This window comes from Stigmatopora nigra, chromosome 1, assembly GCF_051989575.1.
Source record: "Stigmatopora nigra isolate UIUO_SnigA chromosome 1, RoL_Snig_1.1, whole genome shotgun sequence".
In the NCBI taxonomy this organism is placed as follows: Eukaryota; Metazoa; Chordata; class Actinopteri; order Syngnathiformes; family Syngnathidae; genus Stigmatopora; species Stigmatopora nigra.
The window spans coordinates 10315910-10335712 of NC_135508.1; the positions used below are offsets into that span (position 1 = coordinate 10315910).

Sequence of the window (19803 nt, forward strand, 5' to 3'; positions counted from 1 at the left end):
GATCTCCGAGGATATCCAACCCCCCCAAAGTACGCCGTAGACGGCGAAGAGAAAGGAGGCAGGGGAGCGGATGTCGGGCGGCCATTGCGGTTGGGCTACGACAACAACCACTCCGAGCCCCGCTTCCTAGTATCTTTTTGACAAACGCCCGATCCATTGCCCACAATTTTTGGCGTGGATCTGCCTTCTACAGGCGAACTGAGGGAGGGTAAGTAAGAAGACAGTGAGAGGTAAGTGATACATTTTATTCTTGTTAGCATCGGTGAGGCAACAAGAGGTGATGCGATGTTTCCATCGTGGCGGAGTGCTAACAAGTCTGAATATGTCAGTTAAGGGGTCTTGCCTGGGATGGCGGACCAGTGGAGAAGCACTATACAATTTCGTCATACGCAGCTGAGGGTATGATGACTACTAGGCTTTTTGTCAAGTCAATGATGACGACAATGCCTATGTCTGATGATTTTTTTTTTTTTTTTTTTCTATTCTACTAAATTAAACGTTTGATTGATTGAAATATGCCAACAATGAGGAAGCAATCAGCGTGCTCCCACTCTCATTTTGCAAAGTGCACAAAATGATCCAAGCAAATCATTAATAAATATAATTAAATTCATTCATTAAAATAGATAAATACATATCTCATACATTTCAAATGTTCCTGTTTTCAGACTTGGATCTTAATTTTCAGTTTGTTTCTGTGCATCTATTCAATTAACCAGTGGCTTGTTATTTGGAAAAAAAAAACATCAAATCCATCAAGCAAATTCACATCGTCTCCCCTTCTCGGTCTTATGTTCTCTAAAAACATTTGTACAATTACTGTATATGTACTTGAATGCTTCACAGCACCAAGAAACATTTCATATAATGATAATATAACAAAGTTGCATTCTACTCTTCTAATTCTGTTGACTGGAAGCTGCACGTTTGTTATTCTAAAAAACAACCGTAATGCTTTTTAAGAACTTCTTTTTGACATGTTCCTTATCTCACTGATGGCCCACATATCACCCAAATTGCCATTAATGATTCACAGCATTTCTGGATTAGCTTGAGGTTGCCATCTGATGAATGAACCTATTTTCTAGTAGCTCCAAGGTCAGTGAAAGCAAAACGAACGTGCTCCTGGGGCAACCACCCTTTTATCATTATGGGCACAAACTACTAGCCTGGTAACTGATCTTAACCCAAGGCTTGGCATTCATCTTTTTAAAGGCTGGGGTGTGGGGGATGGATGGGATGTGATTCAGAGATACTCTATTAGACATGTAAAATCAGTTTTATGGATGTTGTCTTTGGCTTGACCAAACGTTTTAGATCAGATTAGATTAGATAACTTTATTCATCCCGTATTCGGGGAATTTTATTGTCACAGTAGCAAGAGGGTTAGAATACAGACGCAGTAAAAGACATTTTAGACATAAATAAATAAGTTTTGTAAATGATCCTGCATTCCTGTTGTGAAACATGATATTGCATCTATTCAATTGCATTAAAATGAGAATCATTTACTCAAATGAAGCTAATTTTATTGACATCGGGTTTGATAGTTGTTTAGAGTAGTGGCTTCTAACTGATATTTTCATGACTATGATATTTAATGACCATAGCAAAATTAAGTTTTTGTTCCGTTCTGCAACTACATTTGTGTAACAAACACAGTTTGGTTAAATAAATGATAAGAAAAAGCTATCACTGCCTTATTCAAATACATTGATAATGATCTGGAATTAAGAAGAAGAATAATCCAAAAATGTTAGAATCAAAATTTCATGTATTCCCCACTAGTGCAATTAATAATTAGAGCGAAAGTAGCTTTGATATAGTTAAGCTACTTTTCACATCTTATTGTAGTTTAGCCAGTTACATTTTTCTTTGGGGGGATCACCAGTATAATTAAGCTTTGTTTAATGTAGAATAGCTCGTATTTTAGCTCATTGTAATTTGGAAGCAGCTTGCTCACACCGAGAACAAACATACCAAACCACAAGAAATGGATGCCAACATATGGACGCATTTGTTGCTCTCTTCTTGTAACACTGAATCAAAGAGACAAGTACAATTTCCCCAAATGCATTTTTTACAGTCTCGCTTTAGGAGTACCTTTACTTTTTCCATTCAGTTTTATTATTTAGTTTATTCTTGTATTTAAGTTACTGCTTTTTAAATCACCTACAAGCTCTTTCAGTGGCCATTGTGCGGTTTACTTTAATGAAAGGGTACCACTAATACTTCTTTTTTTTTATGTATATAGCTGTTTATACCTATCCCTCCCTTTTTTCTATTTTAAAGTTGCAATTATTTGTTTCACACAAACCTGGATTCGACCACAGTTGCCAGGCAACAAAAGACTAAGCTGCAAGGATACTATGACCATCTTAGAATTGGTGCCATAGAAGGCATACTAGTAAAACATGTACTTTATTTACTACTCAGTCAAGAAAGTAAAAAAATAAATAAAAAGGGAGAGTGGATATTTCACTTTAGTCTGTTTTTACCTTTGTGAGCATTAGTGTCCTTTGTATTAGCAGGACTACATACTAAGGTGTTTTCAGTCTCCAATATCATTAACGGCTAAGCCAACAAAAAGTGAACTAATCTCATTAAGCCTCCTGAGAGTAAACTGAGCAGAAAAAAACCCTGAATCAAATAGAAATAGTAAAACACACTGAAAACTATTTTAGTGCAGTCTATCTGGGAAGCCACTTTTATAAACCAGCCAACTTCAAGTACAAATGTAATGATTTATGTATATTTTAATACAATACAATTGATTATTTAATCATCTATAAGACTAAACACATTCCTAAAGGAACAGTATGTCAGTACATAAGTATACAGTTTTGAGTATCTATGCTTCTGTCTTAATTGCAAAAAAAAGACTGACTTTGAGGCACAAGGCAATGAGCATCAGTGTTTCTTTCATAAATTGTTTAATTAAGTCCTCATTTTCTTTCTACTTCCGTCTCCATCTACAATGTCTTCTTCACTCATCCATCTCCATCTCCTCTGGGAAATCAACCCTCTTTTCTCACATCCTCAAATCTGTAAAAATTCATTTGTCCATCCCTCGTATCCTTTGAGACAAACTATATTTACAATCTGTCATCAGTCAGTATTGTGACTTCACTAATCAATGCCTAGCACTGAAAGCTCTGCTTCATGTTTCACTCTTTTTTTCCCACAGTGAATGTTTTTCTTTTAAATGGATGACATTTTCATTTGTACACCCTCATTCTGACTCAGATCAGCTGTTGAAGTGGGAGAGGGGAGAGTTGTAATTCCGGTTCCTTCTTGCTACGGTAATGACATGGAAATTCTGAAACTAATGTTGCTTGCTAAATATTATAGCAAACATTACCACTATCACATTGTGTGTTGACACTTCCATCCGGCAGTAAGATGGAATTTTATGTCTTTCCGCATATATGATTCGGGGCCTGGTGGAAGAGTGGTTGGTGAGTTGGCCTCACAGTTCTGGGGTTGAGGGTTCAATCCCAGGTCAGTCCTCACGATGTGGCATTTGCGTGCTCTCCTTGGGTTTATGTGGATTTTCTATGGGTATTCTGGTTTCTTCCGAAACATCCCAGAACCATGCAGAGTAGGCTGGTTGAACACTCTAAATTGCCCCTTGGTACGAGTGTGAGCATGAATGGTTGGTTGTCCGTCTACTTTTGCCCTGCGATTGTCTGGCTATTGATTCGGGTTAGACCTCCCATGGTGCCGGTACGAGCAGACGATTTCTGATTAAATTCAGTTTAAAAAAGAATACTAAGTATGCACCTCACTTACTCAATCAGCACATTTTGAGTACGCCACTAACTGTAATGTTCCCATAATCTAATTTCTTGTAAGGAATGGCAAAATATGTCACCAACTCCCTGAATCTTTTTACATAATCAGTGCTACTTGATCCATCATCCTATCCAGTGCCTCTTCACTTACACAACTCTCCCACCTACAACACTCTACATCTATTATTTGCTAGAATCACGTGTCATACAGAAAAAGCTATCATCTTCACTATGTATAAAATGCTCCACAGGTATATGCTGACCTACTTTTACAACCTAGATTCTCAAGTTTAGTATAAGGTTATAAATGTTTTTCTAACCATATGGTGTCTTTTGCGAGATTTCTTTTGATTACACTTCTTTTTGCGTGGATTTTAGATTGGGTTTCTTGTCCAGAGTTCAATTTGTCTTGAGCAGTGATTTTATACTTCTAAAACTTTACAGACCAAGTACAATTGCCTGTAGAACAATCAAAGGTAAATAGTGGATGTCATGTTCTTTTTTGTACTCAATGTTGTGAATGGTTGTTTGTCTCTTTGGTTGTCTTATGATTGTCTAGTAATCCACGACCCTTGTTAGCATATGCAATTCAGAAAATGAATGAATGAAAAATGTAAGTTTGTGTTAGAACTTTGTAAAATATTTTTGACAGTTTCACTTTTGCAAATGTAACATAATGATAATAATAATTAGGGCCAATTTAAAATGATATTCAACAATTAATAAACTCAGACATGATTAAGAATTTGGAGCACTACTAAAAGAATATGAACCACACAATTTGAATTCCATTTAACATTTTTAGCCATTAGGCATCCAATTTCCATATCAGATGTATTTTGATTATTCTATTTCTAGCATTTCTTTCTTTTTACTTGCTATCAGTCTTTCAAAAAATATTCCGTGTTGTTTCTATTCACTACCCGAGATGACCCCAATTCCAAAAATAGCACTCCCAGCCTCACGGTCATTTCAGTGGGACAGGAGCTCATGGAAAGGGGTCAGGGGTTTAAAAGTCAGTCCTTGTCAATCTGGACTCTGTCAGGGTTTTTCTTATCACCAATCTTGTACAAACTTCTATGGCAACTGTCCACCAATCAAAAGCATGGCATTCAATTGAATTTTAACATTAGTTCATATTTTTTTTGTAGGAACTCATGAATATGCAAATACTCAGAGTGGTTGAAATAATGGTGTGCTAAATTTGATGTTTAACCTGCACTTTCCACAACATTTTTACATGGTCTGTCAATGATACACATTTGCTTCCTTTTACTTGCTGGCAGTACTCATTACATGCTGATAAATAATAGATGTTGGCAGTACAGTACAAATTAGATAGAGCTGTGATAGATGAATGTTTCATGCTTCCATTCATTGTTTATATGAATGCCAATGCTATCTCCATGCCTGTCTGCCTCTTTTGGCAACAATGGCCGTCCGTCAATGCCTCGTGCATCTTTTATGCGCACAGCATCATTTTACCCTACTTTCTTTCCAGCACGCGATTCAATTGAATTGAATCTTCCAACATAATTCAAATCTTTAACAATAAAATAGTCACTTACTCATATCTAAATTGAAATACTGTTACATGTTGTGCACATGTTTAAAAGTTGACAAATGACTCACTTTGAGTGCAAAGAAAACCAAGAAAGCCCACTATCGATTTTCTAGAAAAGAGGAGGCCGATAACGGATGTGCAAGTTTGTCATCCAAGGAGACCCAGGTTAGCCGCAAAACAGCCCGTGGAGAAGTGCCTAAGGGGAGGCCTTCAATCTGATAAATCCATGCATACATTTCTGTATACGAACCGACTGGAGATGAGGCCCAGGAAAAAAAACGGATGTTGAATGCTTCACATATGCTAAACCCAAACCAAAACGTGACATACAGAACAAGTAAAAAGCCGGGAGCTATTTTGGGTAGCATCTTGTTCCAGATTGTGCGTCATTTATAGCCTTGCACATGACAAACGCACCATGATTAACAGTTGTGCTGTTTAATTTGAGTCGCAACAGGTGTGATGGAGACAGAGAGAGAGCACTATGAGCTTGATTTACTAAGATCTGAACAGCGGGGCTATATTATGTGTTTTCTGTTGGGTTCTGTAGAAAGAAGGGCATGTAGTTCTGTGTGATTGCCCAAGATCTTTTACAAGAAGACCAATTGCACCATCAATGGTGGAGATGCAAACAAGTAAGCTGTTGAATAATTCAGTCTCTAAAATAACACAGTTGAATAAACGACAGCTTGTGCCGATTTTTGTTTGCTGCATTTAATGTTTACATAAAGGGGAAGGATCTTCCAGTCTCCTCGCAGACATACTATTTAGGAATGGAAAATCAGCCATCAAAATATGTGAAGGTTTGTTGGTGCCCATTGCAAATGTTATCGTCTATCGTTTGCTTATCCCTTCCCGAACACCTAATATGAATTATGCAGTAATTTGGGCCATTTTGAATGGGCTAGGCATTTATGTTCATACAAACCAGTATTAGTCAATCGGTCTGTATGTTCCTTTCAAAAACGAAATTAAACAATAAAAGACACCTTAAAGCTGACCACAAAAACAACAAAGCATTGAATGCAAAAACACAGTGAAAGTGAAAAACTAACAACTAAAACAAATGAAGCAAACATTATAGAGGGGGGACAAGGAGCACTAGACATGATGAACAGAGGACAGGTACATGACGTAACAGGGCTGGGTAGAAACAGGCATGAACACCAGACCTTCCAACAAGAACTCACAAATACACAGGGTAGACAGACAAGGGTTGACAAGACAATTAGAAACACATGGGTTACATGAGAGGCAGTGAGCAGGAGAGACACCAGGGCTGGAGAAATGACAGGTGAACTCAAATGGGCAATCACAAGGACAGGTCACACAATGGAGAAACCCCAAACACCTAAAGATGACAAAGGTAAAATTTAAAAGCCCTATCTTTGTTACACGAATCTGATCCTGTGAATTCCGATCACATGATCTGGGATATCTTGCCAAAAATGTACAGTGACTTAAACCTGACAGAGACTGTAAGTGCACACTCGCAGCAAATATCATATCACACATCAGTTATAGCCCAGGGTTACCACAGAAACACAATGAAGTGAGCAGCAGATGACATGGCTAAAAATATTCCAATGACAAAAAAAACATGTTGTTTGACTTGCATGTGTGTGTGTGTGTGTGTGTGTGTGTGTGTGTGTGTGTGTGTGACTGTGTGTTGTAGAATATACACAATGTGAGCACTCCAGGAGGAGGCAAAAGTGGAAAAATGTGTTGAAAACATGGTGATAATAGGAGATAGAGGAGGTGGCATAGAAAGAGGGGCTGATGGGACCGTGAGGGTTGCTATTTTTAACCTGCATGTGTGAATTACTCTGATTTGTATTCTAACATTAAAATGAAAAGAACATTTGCAAGTATGACGTATGTACTGCATATTATTTAATTAAATTTGAAAGTTGAACATTCTAGTTTAAACATGATTTTAACAATTGAAATAGCAGTTTGTTTTTCAGGCTATTGTGTTTATTTGAATGTCAACGCAAAGGAGTTTACTTCCCTCACTCCAAAGGATTCCTAAATCCGCGTTGGTGCCACACAAACTGAATGCGGCAAAATGAAATTTTGAGTATATTGCCGACAAAACAGTAAAAAAATAACATTTCGTACCGCGGTGAAATCAAATCAGGATTATACCCTTAAAACCATTCCATCACTTTCTAATCCCCAAATGATTTTGGTATGAGTGCAAATGTTCCTTCACAAGCACACATACACACACACACACACGCATAAATCAGAGATTGCTCAAGTAACATCCGTCAATAAAATCCAATTCGGTAACAACATCTAAACATCCTAACAATCATACAATTTTCCAGACACCATGCAAAACACCATTAGGATGGAAAATATATATTCAGTGGTGGCCTCATTAGTGTGTGATATCAGATGCCCTACCCTCTTTACAATGCATCTGTGTTTGCAGAAGCCACAATCTCTTATTGGATTATACGGCAATCAAATCAATCACTCACTGCTCTCCCCGGCCTTCTATTCGCATAGCATTTATCTGATGATACGCTCGTAAATAGCCTGATGAATAGAACTATCTTTCGTCTAATCATAAATATATTTTTGCCGGCTGGAGACCAATGCGGCCCTTTGTTGCTCAGCGGTCTCAATCCTTCCAGAACAGAAAAGATCACGACAATAAAACCAATGCCAGGGATGAGTTTTTGCACATGGACTCAGACTTGTGATGACTTGAGTCAGAAATTTGATGACTAGCTAGGCAACCCGAAGTGTACGGTAGAAAATGCAGACTAAGAAAGAACAAAATTATCATAGATACACTGATCTGTAAGTAGTCAATTTGTTCATAGCAAGTTTTTCAGGTGTTCCAGAAGTTATTCATTTGTCTTTCAAAAACTATTATGGTAAACAAAGAAATACAAGATAAATAAAGTACAACGTGCTTAGGGGCTCGGCAATTGTCTTTGAAAAGAACAAGAAGGATGCATTTTGTGTGTGTTTTAGGGGATTACAAAAAAAGCCTTGTCTTAGAAACTTCAGTTACATTTGAAAACTCAAGTAGAGACGGGAGGTTTACAAGAGCAAATCTTATTTTATACTGAAATTAAGTGTGGAATCTGGTATTTACATTAGCCAAAGCTTGAATTCCATGAATTTTGCGTGCTCTGTTAGTTCTCATAAACCCTCCAACTCAGGCATGTATATGAGCATAAAAGCTATTTGTGACGGTCAAATCAACAACAGCAGCCATCTGTGACATTCGAAAGCATTTGGCTTGCTTCTCAATATCAATCTGGTTGTCCATGGGGCTCAGATCCAATCTGTTACTGTTTCCCAGCGTGCTTTCTGTATAGAGCACACATCAATGACCTCACAGCAAGAGACAGGGGTAGGCCAGGCTTATGAGCAAGAACTGTTCAATAGAGAAAGGACTGATCATGGATGAAACTTTACCGAGAAGTGATCAATCAAACACTTATTTTTTTTAAGTTTGAAACAAGTAGTCACACAATTCGCTGCATGTGGAACTTGACCTAAAACCTCAAATTAAATGAGGATATGAGTCTTTCTCCCCCAAAATAATTATAACAAAAATAGCTTTTTAAATAATCCCAAATATTTTTTTTTATTATTCGGGGCTCTTACTGAACTCTGAACAGTTGCCAGCCATACATAGAGAGGAGAGGAAAATGTATCGGTACACCTGGAAATACTTGAATGTGACTTACTTGAAGCCAAGCCAACTCGAGTTTCTTATCTTGGCACAAGTGTACGAGTCAAATCGGAAAATAAAAACGCAAGCCTTTGGGATGCTGACATTGGAAAGGCACATTTCTTGCCATCAAAGCTTCTATTTTTGTGTGTGGCAAAGATTTAGACTGACACATTGTTGTGCCATGTGAGGAGGCATACTAGAGCAGGTGTTGGTAATGGAAAAAACAGTATGCAAACAGGCACATTTGAAATAGGGCGCTTTGCGTTGCTGTAGGTGAAAATATCAATTCCAATGTGCTGCCAATCAAAACCAACCCTCTCATCCCCTTTAAAAGTGGAGTGCCCACATCTCATATAATTTAAATGGCTGGGATTGAATTGACCCTAAGGATTAAACATGTAAACCAATTTGAAGGTCATAGGAGGGTTCAATGTACAGGCATACCACATTTGCTTTTTGCCTACCTCTTCTTTTTTGAAACGATACATTTAATATAGAAGCATAATGTGTTATTCATAATCAAACCACAGCTAGTAATATCAAGGCTTCTGATTCATTGCACCTATCAAATATAGATGCAAAATAAAGCAAGACACAACATTGTGGCAGTATTACTGCAGCTGTGTGATGACCTTATTTCTTTTTAAATGTAAATCCCACTAATAATGTGTCGCCTTGTTGGTCACACTGTACATAATTGTTCAATTGAGTGAAACTGGGAAAGGGACCAGGACTTTGGCTGTTTAGCTTGCTGAACCACATGCCAGTTGAAGAGCTATGACTAGAAAGCTGCTTTGCGGACACTCTCCTGCTGCCAGACTAGTCTACCTGGCCCGGGAACATTCATTATGGTCCAAATCACTTGACAACAACATCCATCACCACAGCCTGATCTATATTCACTCATTAGACTGCCGCTATCATCACACTGAAACACTGATTAGCCACACAGGTAATGTGAGAGGAAAGAGAGCTGGATAGATGCCTCCCCCAGGATGCTACAAAGGTTTTAGTCATGTGGACAACTCACCTACAATGCTATGTCATAGTATTTAACAAAACCAAAGAGCAATTTTTACCGTCACTTAGGAATGATTGGTTTTCCATCCTTCAGGTAGGAGGAACACCGTTTTTGTAAAAAAATGGCAGTTTTGCAAATGGATAACACCGCAAAATAATATTGACTTGATGTGATCCTAATGCTAATCTGTGTTGTAGTCTGTTTCTTCGTGCTTTCAGTAACCTGAAGCGTTTGTCTGATGGCAGCAGTTCAATTTGCGAGTGTCCTGGGAGGGATGAATTCTTGAGAATGTTGTTGGCTCGCCTGAGGCACCGGGAAATAAGGGCAACCAACTCTGGCTAACTAGACCTTAGACCAGTCGCCATTCATTGGGCACACTGAGAAAGACAACAATTCGCACTCACAATCACACCACCACCAAATGGGAATCAATCCAATAGTGCCCACACTGAAGGCAAAAGAATCACTGCACCATTTGGGTGCTTTCACACCAGTGCAGTCTACAAAAATAGGGCCCAATATATTTAGGTATGATGAATTCTGCAATTGCTATTAAGTACACTAATATAACCTTGAGGAAGAGTCATGGGATTTATGTAGGAAGTTAAACATTTGTGCAAAGATTTCATTCCTGCTGCGTCTCTTGTATCCTTTGTTACTTCTCACATCTGTGGTATATTTAAATATGAACAATTCATCACACCTTTTTGCTGGGCTTTGCATCATAAAGTGTTATATACCTCTCACATTTGCAAGAAGAATGTGATAAGAAAAAAATCATGTGGTGTTAAATTATGTGGCGGACATGGTTCTGGGGGCTTTTCACTGTATTAACTATATACTATATATATTTAGAAATATATAATACATCTCAGTTATATACCCACAGTGTTGAAAATATTGCAATCATTTTGCAATGCACATCAAACATGAATCTTGATTTGCAAAATATTCCATCCCCACAAAAATAATGGCAGCAAAAACCAATGTTCAGATGTGGATTTAGCACCCACAAATTACGGGACAATATGGGGTAGCATAGTTGGTCATAGATAAGAATAGGGTACAATACCCCATAGACACAGCAATGCTTAGTGGCATTACCACTGACTCAGAATCCGCCTACTCTGGTGGTATAGTAATTGAATTGATGGGGTGGACATACTGCAAGTGTAATTTTCTTTGGAGGTCTTTGGCTGAAGCCAGTCTACTGTGACAAGCAGTGTTAGAGATAAGGAAGGAGGGAGGCAAAGTGTTTTCATAATGAAATTTTACCACATCCGATCCATTTTTTTCTACATGGCACCTTGAGCATCACTCCAATTACTTTGGACCAGTCAGTTGAGATGAAGTTTGTCCGGACACTGTGTCCTATAACTGGGCAGCATTTGCATGCGTGGTAAGAACATGATTGAAATGGTCCTATGTAAGATAAAGCACATGCTTGACAGCCTCTCCCTGTCAACTACCCTTCACAGTCCTATTAGCCATAAGAAACCTCCCCTAACTTCCGCCCCTTCCTTGATGAAACCAGGTAAATGTATTTTGTCAAGGCAATATCATATTTACTCTACAGCACAGTATTGGCACTCGATACCGTCTCTCAAAATAACTGGCCGCCATCCGGGAGTTTGGCTTAAAGAAATAAAACGCATCCCAACGAAAGAGACAAGCTCATCGAAGTGAGGTGGAAATAAATATTTCATTCACACAATTTTAGAAAAATGGCAGGAAAATACAGATTGCTAAAATAAATCACGTGGCAATTATCTTCACAAGGTTTGCTAGCAGATACACAAATGCATCATTCATCTTGCTGTCGTCTAAATTGCAACTGTGTGGACATTAACACCAGTCTGTCACTGTCTTGTTGATGAAGAGATGGGATTATAGTCATTTACAGTAATTGGAAGTGGCATGGAAATCTCAAGTATGAATTTTATAATCCAGAATCACAGCAGGGAACCAGTCAAGTCCTGACTAAACTTCCAAGCACGTCAAGTCACGGATTAGATCAAGCAAGTTTTTTTGAGATAGGCAGAATAGTCACAGAATATGCACAGCATGAATTATGCAAACAATTAATAGAAGAGCTCAGAGCAGGTTAGCTCAACACTGATCTTGACAAAAAAAAGGCTAAGAATAGACCAGGACCTAAATTTTCCGAGATAAATGACTTCATTAACTGTTTTAAGAAAAAAAATAGAAAGATAAAAAAAAAAAAAACAGGATGAGCCTATCGTTTAATCAAAAGCTCATCAGCCACACGTGTAATTGGTAACACTAGAACATTTCTCTTAATCAATACAGGTTCATTTGCATTGATCATAGTTTTTCACAAGCTGTTGCCTCCTACATTACTACACTGATTTTGAAAGATCTTTTTAATTGGATTTGAAAGAGGGGCAAGAAGACAAACAATATACACACTTATATACTGATTTTGGTGTGCTTATTGCATGTCACCTTATATGTGCACACACCTCCACATATATGTACGGTCTGTCTATCTTTCCCATGCATAAGCGTATACGTTACATTATTTTTTCGGATAGCACAATTCAACATAAAGTAACTCATAGCACATTCCATCACATGAAAATGGGGAAAACAAGAAGAAAAGATAAACACAAGTCACAATAAATCCTGATGACAGTTAATGACAGAAAATAAATAATAACAAGAACCAAAGATAAGACCAGAAATTAGATGATAAAGAAAGTAATTCATCATTTTCTGAACTGCCTATCCTCACAAGGATTAAAGAAAACTTTTTTTTTTGTTCTACACAGTGTCACCTCGACCTGGTTGAGCTCTACACTTGGATTTATATTTGGGTTACATTTCAAACTGGAACAGAAACCAACTCGGGCGGGTGGCCAAAGGATGGGATATATTCCAGCTCAGGCCTGGCTCTAAACAGCAAAATCATAACAAAATGAATGCATGGATGTTGTTCCTTAATCATCCAAAGAAGTCTTTCACAAAACACATATTTTTAAAACGAGGGTGCCACAAAAAACCTTGTGTTTAATTAGATTTTTTTAAAACGCATCAATATTTTGTTGGGAATATATGTTCCTTGCTATGGTTTCCTATAGCTCTTTTTGTGTTACCTCTTCTCATCAGTCCTGTTTCTTGCGTCTGACAATCAGCTTCCTCTGTCACATGATGTCTAATCCAGGTGTGCCTTGTGTTCTCATCTATTTGTTTTTATTTATTGTACTGGTTTTGCTCACTCTGTTGTTGCATTGTTGTTGTCCAAGGTCATTGTTTCTTAGTCATGTCATATTATTTGTCATGGTGACTCTTCCTTGTGTTGGATTCGGACGCTTATCTTGTTTTTGGGGGATTTTGTAAATTGAATATTTTTCCATGTGCCTTCTGTCCATTTCTCTCAGTAAATCTATTTTTTAAGCTTACGCCTGCTTCCCTCCAAAAGGCAAGTGGCACCAGGAATCCAAATCTGTGATAGACATTAAATATCTCTTGTGTGAATGACATGTTTGCCATACGATAGAAAGCATTTAATCATTTTTACTTTCAGAATATGTTGTATTTAATACATTATCAGACACAAAGCGAAATTGAATAATATTGCTATGCCATAGTAACTGAAAATATGAATCTTCTCCACACATCTAATTATATATATATATTCTTTTGGTGATGACAAAACCTTAACTGAAACCTTGTAAGGGTGATGAAACCTAGACAAAATAACAATGGAAATACAAAACAATCTGTCTGCAGAAAAAAATTAGGTGTATGTTTTAGTTAAACATCCGTGTTTGTTTCTAGGGTATACCAAAAGCAGAGGCCAGGATATCAAAGACGGTTGCATTTGTCAGCAGATACAGTTGGCCGCAGTTAGTAACTCTGACAACCACTTCCGGGCTGTTGCTTATTGATGGAAGCAAGCTTCAAAGCTAAACAACACACATGAACTGAAACAACAGCGCACACCACACTCTACTCTTACTATAATAATTGCAAAACCCACTTTTTCTAGTGTGTCACTCCACTAAGATGATATGTATGCATTACACACAGCAGAACAGACAAATGAGCAGATTGATCTATCTACCAAGTACACTGTCAGTTCGCTGGCAGCGTAGCATAGAGTGACACAACACAACTAAGTCATCGATGTTTTTTGTGTGGGGCCTCCACATCTCAGACATTTCAAAGGGTGCTACAGTAGTCAGCCTCTCTCTCTCTCTCTCTCTCTCTCTCTCTCTCTCTCTTTCACACATTTCAAAGAATGCTCAGAAGCAAAACTTAGGGACAACACAGACTGTTGTGGATTTTTTCCTGTCACTAATACAAAATGACTTTTGTTAACACAGGATATCTTGAAAAAATTCAACAAAGTATTGATTAGCAGCTGGAGTGGTTAGGAAGCTGACCATTTTCTCCTATACAAACCCCCCTAACATTTCTGCCATTGTGATCGTTGAAGTTTACTCTATTGTAGTTTGGCTTCAAAATGAGTGTTTTGTTTATGCCGTTTTTATACGACAAGAAATATATTGAAAAGTAAACACTAGTCTGCAAATGTCAAAACTCAGAATCTTTGTCGAGTCACTGTAACCGTTTCCTAGAATCTCAATAGATTGTGCAGTTACACTAGACTGGTTGATTATGCAGTACATCAAAGCATCGAGAAGCACTTGAAGCGAATTCAGTAACTAGTGTGATGCAAAAATGTGACTAAAGGAACATGAGGGCTCTTACAGCACAAAGTATGTCCTTCAGTTCACTCTGAAGGTGTATTCTGCTAACCACAGGGCAGATTAGAAAGGGAAACAATAGTGCTATCTCTGTTTCCAAGCCATTTTTGTCTGACTTTTCAACTCAACCCATTTGGTCAAGAGCAATTCCCTGTGTCTCTCTTATGTATTGCACATAAAGGACACGGTACAGCCATTAGTGTGAGCAAAGAGAGTATCTTGATGGCTGTTATGCCCCGGAAAGGCACCATTAGTTATAAAAACAGCTGTAAATTGACTACAGTTTCTCTATAGTCTTGATACTGCATCCATCCTAAAAAGCATGTCAGAGAATATGTGGCACAAACTGGAGAGGAGTTGTGGCTTTTGGGGCCACAGAGGAAACAACACCCACACCCACACACACCCTCACGCACACACACCCACACACACACCCACACACGCACTCCACCACACACACACACACACTTGTAACCAGATAAAAGGTCTGCTCTGCTCTTACCCAAGTGTTGTCATAGTAACGATGGTGTACCAGAAGGAAGCTGGGATGCTGGTGAATTTACTGGAGCTTGAACCCTTTTCTGCGTAGAACATTACAGTTGCAAATATAATTATGGCCATAGTGAGGGAGAAGAGCAGGAATCCCAACTCCGAGGCACAGCTCTTCAGCGTGTAACCAAGAATTCGAAGGCCCTGCGAGTGTCGGGAGAACTTAAAGATGCGGAACACTCTGAAAACTCGGAGAGTCACAAAGGCGCCGCTCACGTCCTCGTTATCAGTCATCACCAGGCCAATGTAGTATGGCAAGATGGCCACCACATCGATAATGCTCATGACAGACCTCATGAAGCGGTAGCGACTTGGTGCAGCAAATAGGCGCATCAGGTATTCCACGGTGAAGATCATGACGCATGCTGTGTCCATGCAGAAGAAGGCCACAGTGTAGCGCTCGCCACATGGCACTTCCTTCTTATTAAAAGAAGAGCCGCAGGGCACCGTCTCAACCACGTTGGTGATGACAGAGATGGCGATGAAGAAGCCAGTAACGTAGTAGAAGACTAAAGCCATGGTGGAAGTGTGAGGGTTCTCAAAAGCCCGCCACATGGTCTCCCTGAAGGTCATGTTTGGCAGCTTTGCGTCCTTGTTGTCCTCTTGGTCATCCATCAGACGCTCTGCGTTCTCCCTTTTTCTGTCCTTGTACTCTTCGTAGCAACAGTCACCAATGATCTCTGGGACGATACCAAAGAAAGCCAGTTCTTCATCATAGGAGGAGATGCACTCGTAGCGCGGGTAGTGGAGCTTGCCTGTACGATAGAAGTTGAGAACACTGCGAAAAACATCCGGGTCCCGGTCGAAGAAGTACTCTTTTGTCTCTTCATTGTAGAAGAACTCTTTCTCAGAGCTCCCTAGGAGAGTGTCCGGGTAGCGATCCAAAGTGTTCCTCCAGGTTTGGAAACGCCGTCCGCTAACATTTAAAATGATTAACTCATCCCGACGCTTGTTCTTTTCAGTTGGCGCCACCGGCATGGGTAGATTAGCCACAGGCATCCAGCCAATGGCCGCTGCCCGGGCAAAGGGAAGCCATGCCGCCACTCCCGCTGCCATACTGTCTCCAACCTGGGGTGTAGGGGGGAAGAAATCCCACACTTTCACAACCAGCTTGGCTTCAGCTGATTCGCCAACTAGGGAGAGAAAGAAAGGACAGCAGTGCACGGGGAAGGGAAGTAGGAAGGGACACAGGTCAGGAGAATGAGGACATTTTGAAATGAGTTTGTTAATTTATAACTCATCAAACTTCAGCACTTTTCTCATCAAATTCACATAAAACAAACATACAAACAAATAAACACTACTTGTCTTTATGCACCAGCAACTTAAATGCAGGAACTCTCCAGTGCTTAAGTAACTGTAAAATGGCAAAGGTCACCCAAACAAGAATGCAATATAAAACTTCTACATGGTGGAAAAATGTTTTGAATTAATCATTTTATTATTTTCTGTAAAGCATATCCTCACATGGAACCCTGAACTGGTTGCCAGCCAATCACAGGGTTTACGTAGACGACTTTTCACACTCACAGTCACATCAATGGAGAATTTGGAGTGCCCCGCAAACACGTGGTTAATTTATATTAATATAAATGAATAAATTAAAATGAAATACTAATGCTCCACTTTTATAACATTACTACTGAGTGCACAAAAGGCAAGTGAATGCATTTGATTAATTTTAAACACTACAAGAAAAAGGTTTGCATATGAATGGATATGGCTATGACTCAGGGCCAAAGTGCTTAGTTTTACAAATGGATGTAAATGGACACTGACTGACTGGAGAATATTTAACGGCAAACGACAGAGCTACAACCAAACTGCTAACATTATACAACAATCTTAGCGGATGATTAGTAATCCAGATGACTAATTCTGAGCAGCCATGGTAACAAAAATTGATCTACCTAACTACATAGACCTTTGCAGTATGTCTTTTTCTGCAGTAAATCCACTTTCTGATGTTTTCCAGGCACCATAAGTGAGGTTACAGCACAGGTATCAAACTGATTCGAAAAAGGGCCAAGAGAGTGCAGGGTTTCCCAACAACTGTAATAATAATGATTGCAGCCAGGTGCTGCTGGTTTCAGCAGAAACCTCATTGGTGCTGTTTCAGGTGGAAAGAAATCCTGCACCCACATGGCCCTTTGTGGAATTGGTTTGGCATTGTAAAAAATATATCAAGCAAAGCTCAGTGGCCACAACAATTAAAATGAAATATTCCAACCATGCCCTTTATTTCACTGACTGTTCTGATTTCCACGGAAGGTGTTGAAATTTCCAGTAGACTCTGTGATTATGAAGTCACAAATTCCCGGGTGTTATAGTGTAAGATGGCAAGACAGAATCCTTCTTTTACTAAGAAAAGGTCAAACAAATCTCCCAAAATATTCATACATGTATGTTTGAAAGAGGTGCGCGTCGGCCTAACGGTTATGAAGTTGAGGGTTCGATCCTAGGTGGGGCCTCACTGCATGGAGTTTAATGTTCTTCCCTTTGCGTGGGTTTTCAATGGGAATTCTGTATTCCTCCCATATCCCAAATGCATGCAGGGTAGGGTTGATTGAGCACTCTAAATTGCTCCTGGGTATGAGTGTGAGCATGAATGTTTGTCTGTTTCTTTGAGCCCTGCGATAGGCTGGCCATCAATTCTGGGTGTCCCTTGCCTAGTGCCTGAAGTCAGCTGGGATAGGCTCCCCCACCCCGTCACCCTTGTGAGGATATGCGGTACAGAAAATTAATGAACGTTTTAAACACTGCTTGTTCTTGCTTGGGTCACAGGGTGAACCTATCCCAACTGACTTTCGGGAAAAGGTTGACTATACACCCTGGATTGGTCACCAGTCGGTCAAAGGGCACATGGAGGCCATTCACACTCGCAATCACATCGCTACTACAAAGTAGGAATGGATCCCGAACCGACATAAGGCTCAAAAACCCCTGCAGCCTTGAGTGGCTAGTGAAAAAAAACTCATGGTTAAATGAAACCAAAGCAAAACGTACAAAAATAAAATCCTACTGAGCAGGAACCTTGGTGGTGTTGGCAGCATCGTGACTTTGGCTGTATTTCTTTAGCTGGAACTCTGGCCATAGTCAAGAGGAAAGGCAAATGCAAACTGTTCCAAATACTACTCAGTGCACAAAAACTCAGGCTCCTACTAGGTATGATTTAAAAAACAAAATCTTAACAGGACCACCTAGAATACTTGACATGATGTCATTTGTATGCTGACTACCATTTAACCTGAGTTTGATCGGTTAAATCTGAACACATCCGGAACATGCACAATTATGTGAAACAGTGTTATGCAAAAAAAGAAAAATAAATACTCACATATATTCATGCATACATAAAATTAATATATACACACACTGATATTGTCTCCCAAAAAGGTTCTACAGGTTACACAGTAGGTCAAAGTTATTTTTATTTATTTATGTGAATAGTGGTAGACTTTTTTCTTTTCATTGTAAAGTGACCAAAATACAAGAACACAGCGTTCTACACCCTGTCCCTCCTCACGACTGAGCTTTTCCACTCTGAGCTTAATTCCAACAAGAGAATTTCCCAAACCTGTTGAGTTTCACCACCACAAAACGCGCTTTCAAACTAATATAAATGTATCCTCCCCATGACATTGACTAATATTATCAACGTTAAGTCCCAATGCCAACAAGTTATTTCATCGCCAGCCATCAAAACATACAGAATATTCCAAAAAACATTCACATGACAGCTTTCAACTCACCGTGAGGAAATTCTCCATCCAAAAAAGGCAACCTTCTTCGTTGGGGATGTTAACGTCCTTTTTTTTTCTTTTAAGGGCGATCTATGCTCAGTGGCAAGTAAGTTACAAGGTGAAAAAGGGAGGATTGTGTCACCGTGGCGTGAGAGCGCAGGAAAGTATCGACGAGTGGACGTACCACAGCTCGGTGAGCTCACTTTCCATCCTGCTGAGCGGAGCGGACCGGAGCGGAGGGATGGGAAGGAGCACGCTGCCGCTGCCGCTGCCGCCGCCGCAGAGACGCTCGCTCCTCGGCTTCTTGACGCGAGCAGAGCCGGGAGACACAAGCGATTGAGGAGGACGAGGAGGAGGAGCAGGAGTGGGATTCTCATCGTTCCCCGTCCCCTCTCTCTCACTCGCTCGCTCGCCAGCTCTCAAAACATAGTACGTATAACCTCTGATTGACAGGGAAAAAATCATTGATGAAATACTAGTACTAGAGCTTTTTCGTTTTCTTTCAATGATTCCCCTATAAAAAAAGGGATCCTGGTTCTGGTTTAACCTCACTGATATTATTTGATAACGTTATTTTTTTACTACGTCCAAAAAGAAGCGAAATAATAATAAATGGATCATATTATTTATTACTTTAAAAATGTATTACTTATTTATTTTTTATTTATAAGTGAATTTCGTGAAGAAGCTTTATAT

At 39.3% G+C, this 19803-nt stretch overlaps 1 protein-coding gene across 3 annotated transcripts in view; it reads right to left on the bottom strand.

Annotated features, from left to right (window-relative positions):
* The window catches only part of kcnd3 (potassium voltage-gated channel, Shal-related subfamily, member 3), a 54126-nt gene extending 34615 nt beyond the window's left edge, over positions 1–19511 (bottom strand). The window contains exons 1-3 of one of the 3 annotated variants that reach the window (XM_077712914.1): positions 19292–19428; positions 19117–19197; positions 15318–16497 (exon numbers count right to left, since the gene is read on the bottom strand). In XM_077712914.1, the coding sequence (XP_077569040.1) occupies positions 15318–16420 (1103 nt within the window). In that variant the 5' untranslated portion in view covers positions 16421–16497; positions 19117–19197; positions 19292–19428. Of the gene's footprint in view, positions 1–15317; positions 16498–17274; positions 17409–19116; positions 19198–19291 lie in introns of those variants that run through there. The other 2 variants (XM_077712905.1, XM_077712923.1) reach the window with 2 other exon arrangements.
* Positions 19512–19803: the final 292 nt, after the last annotated feature.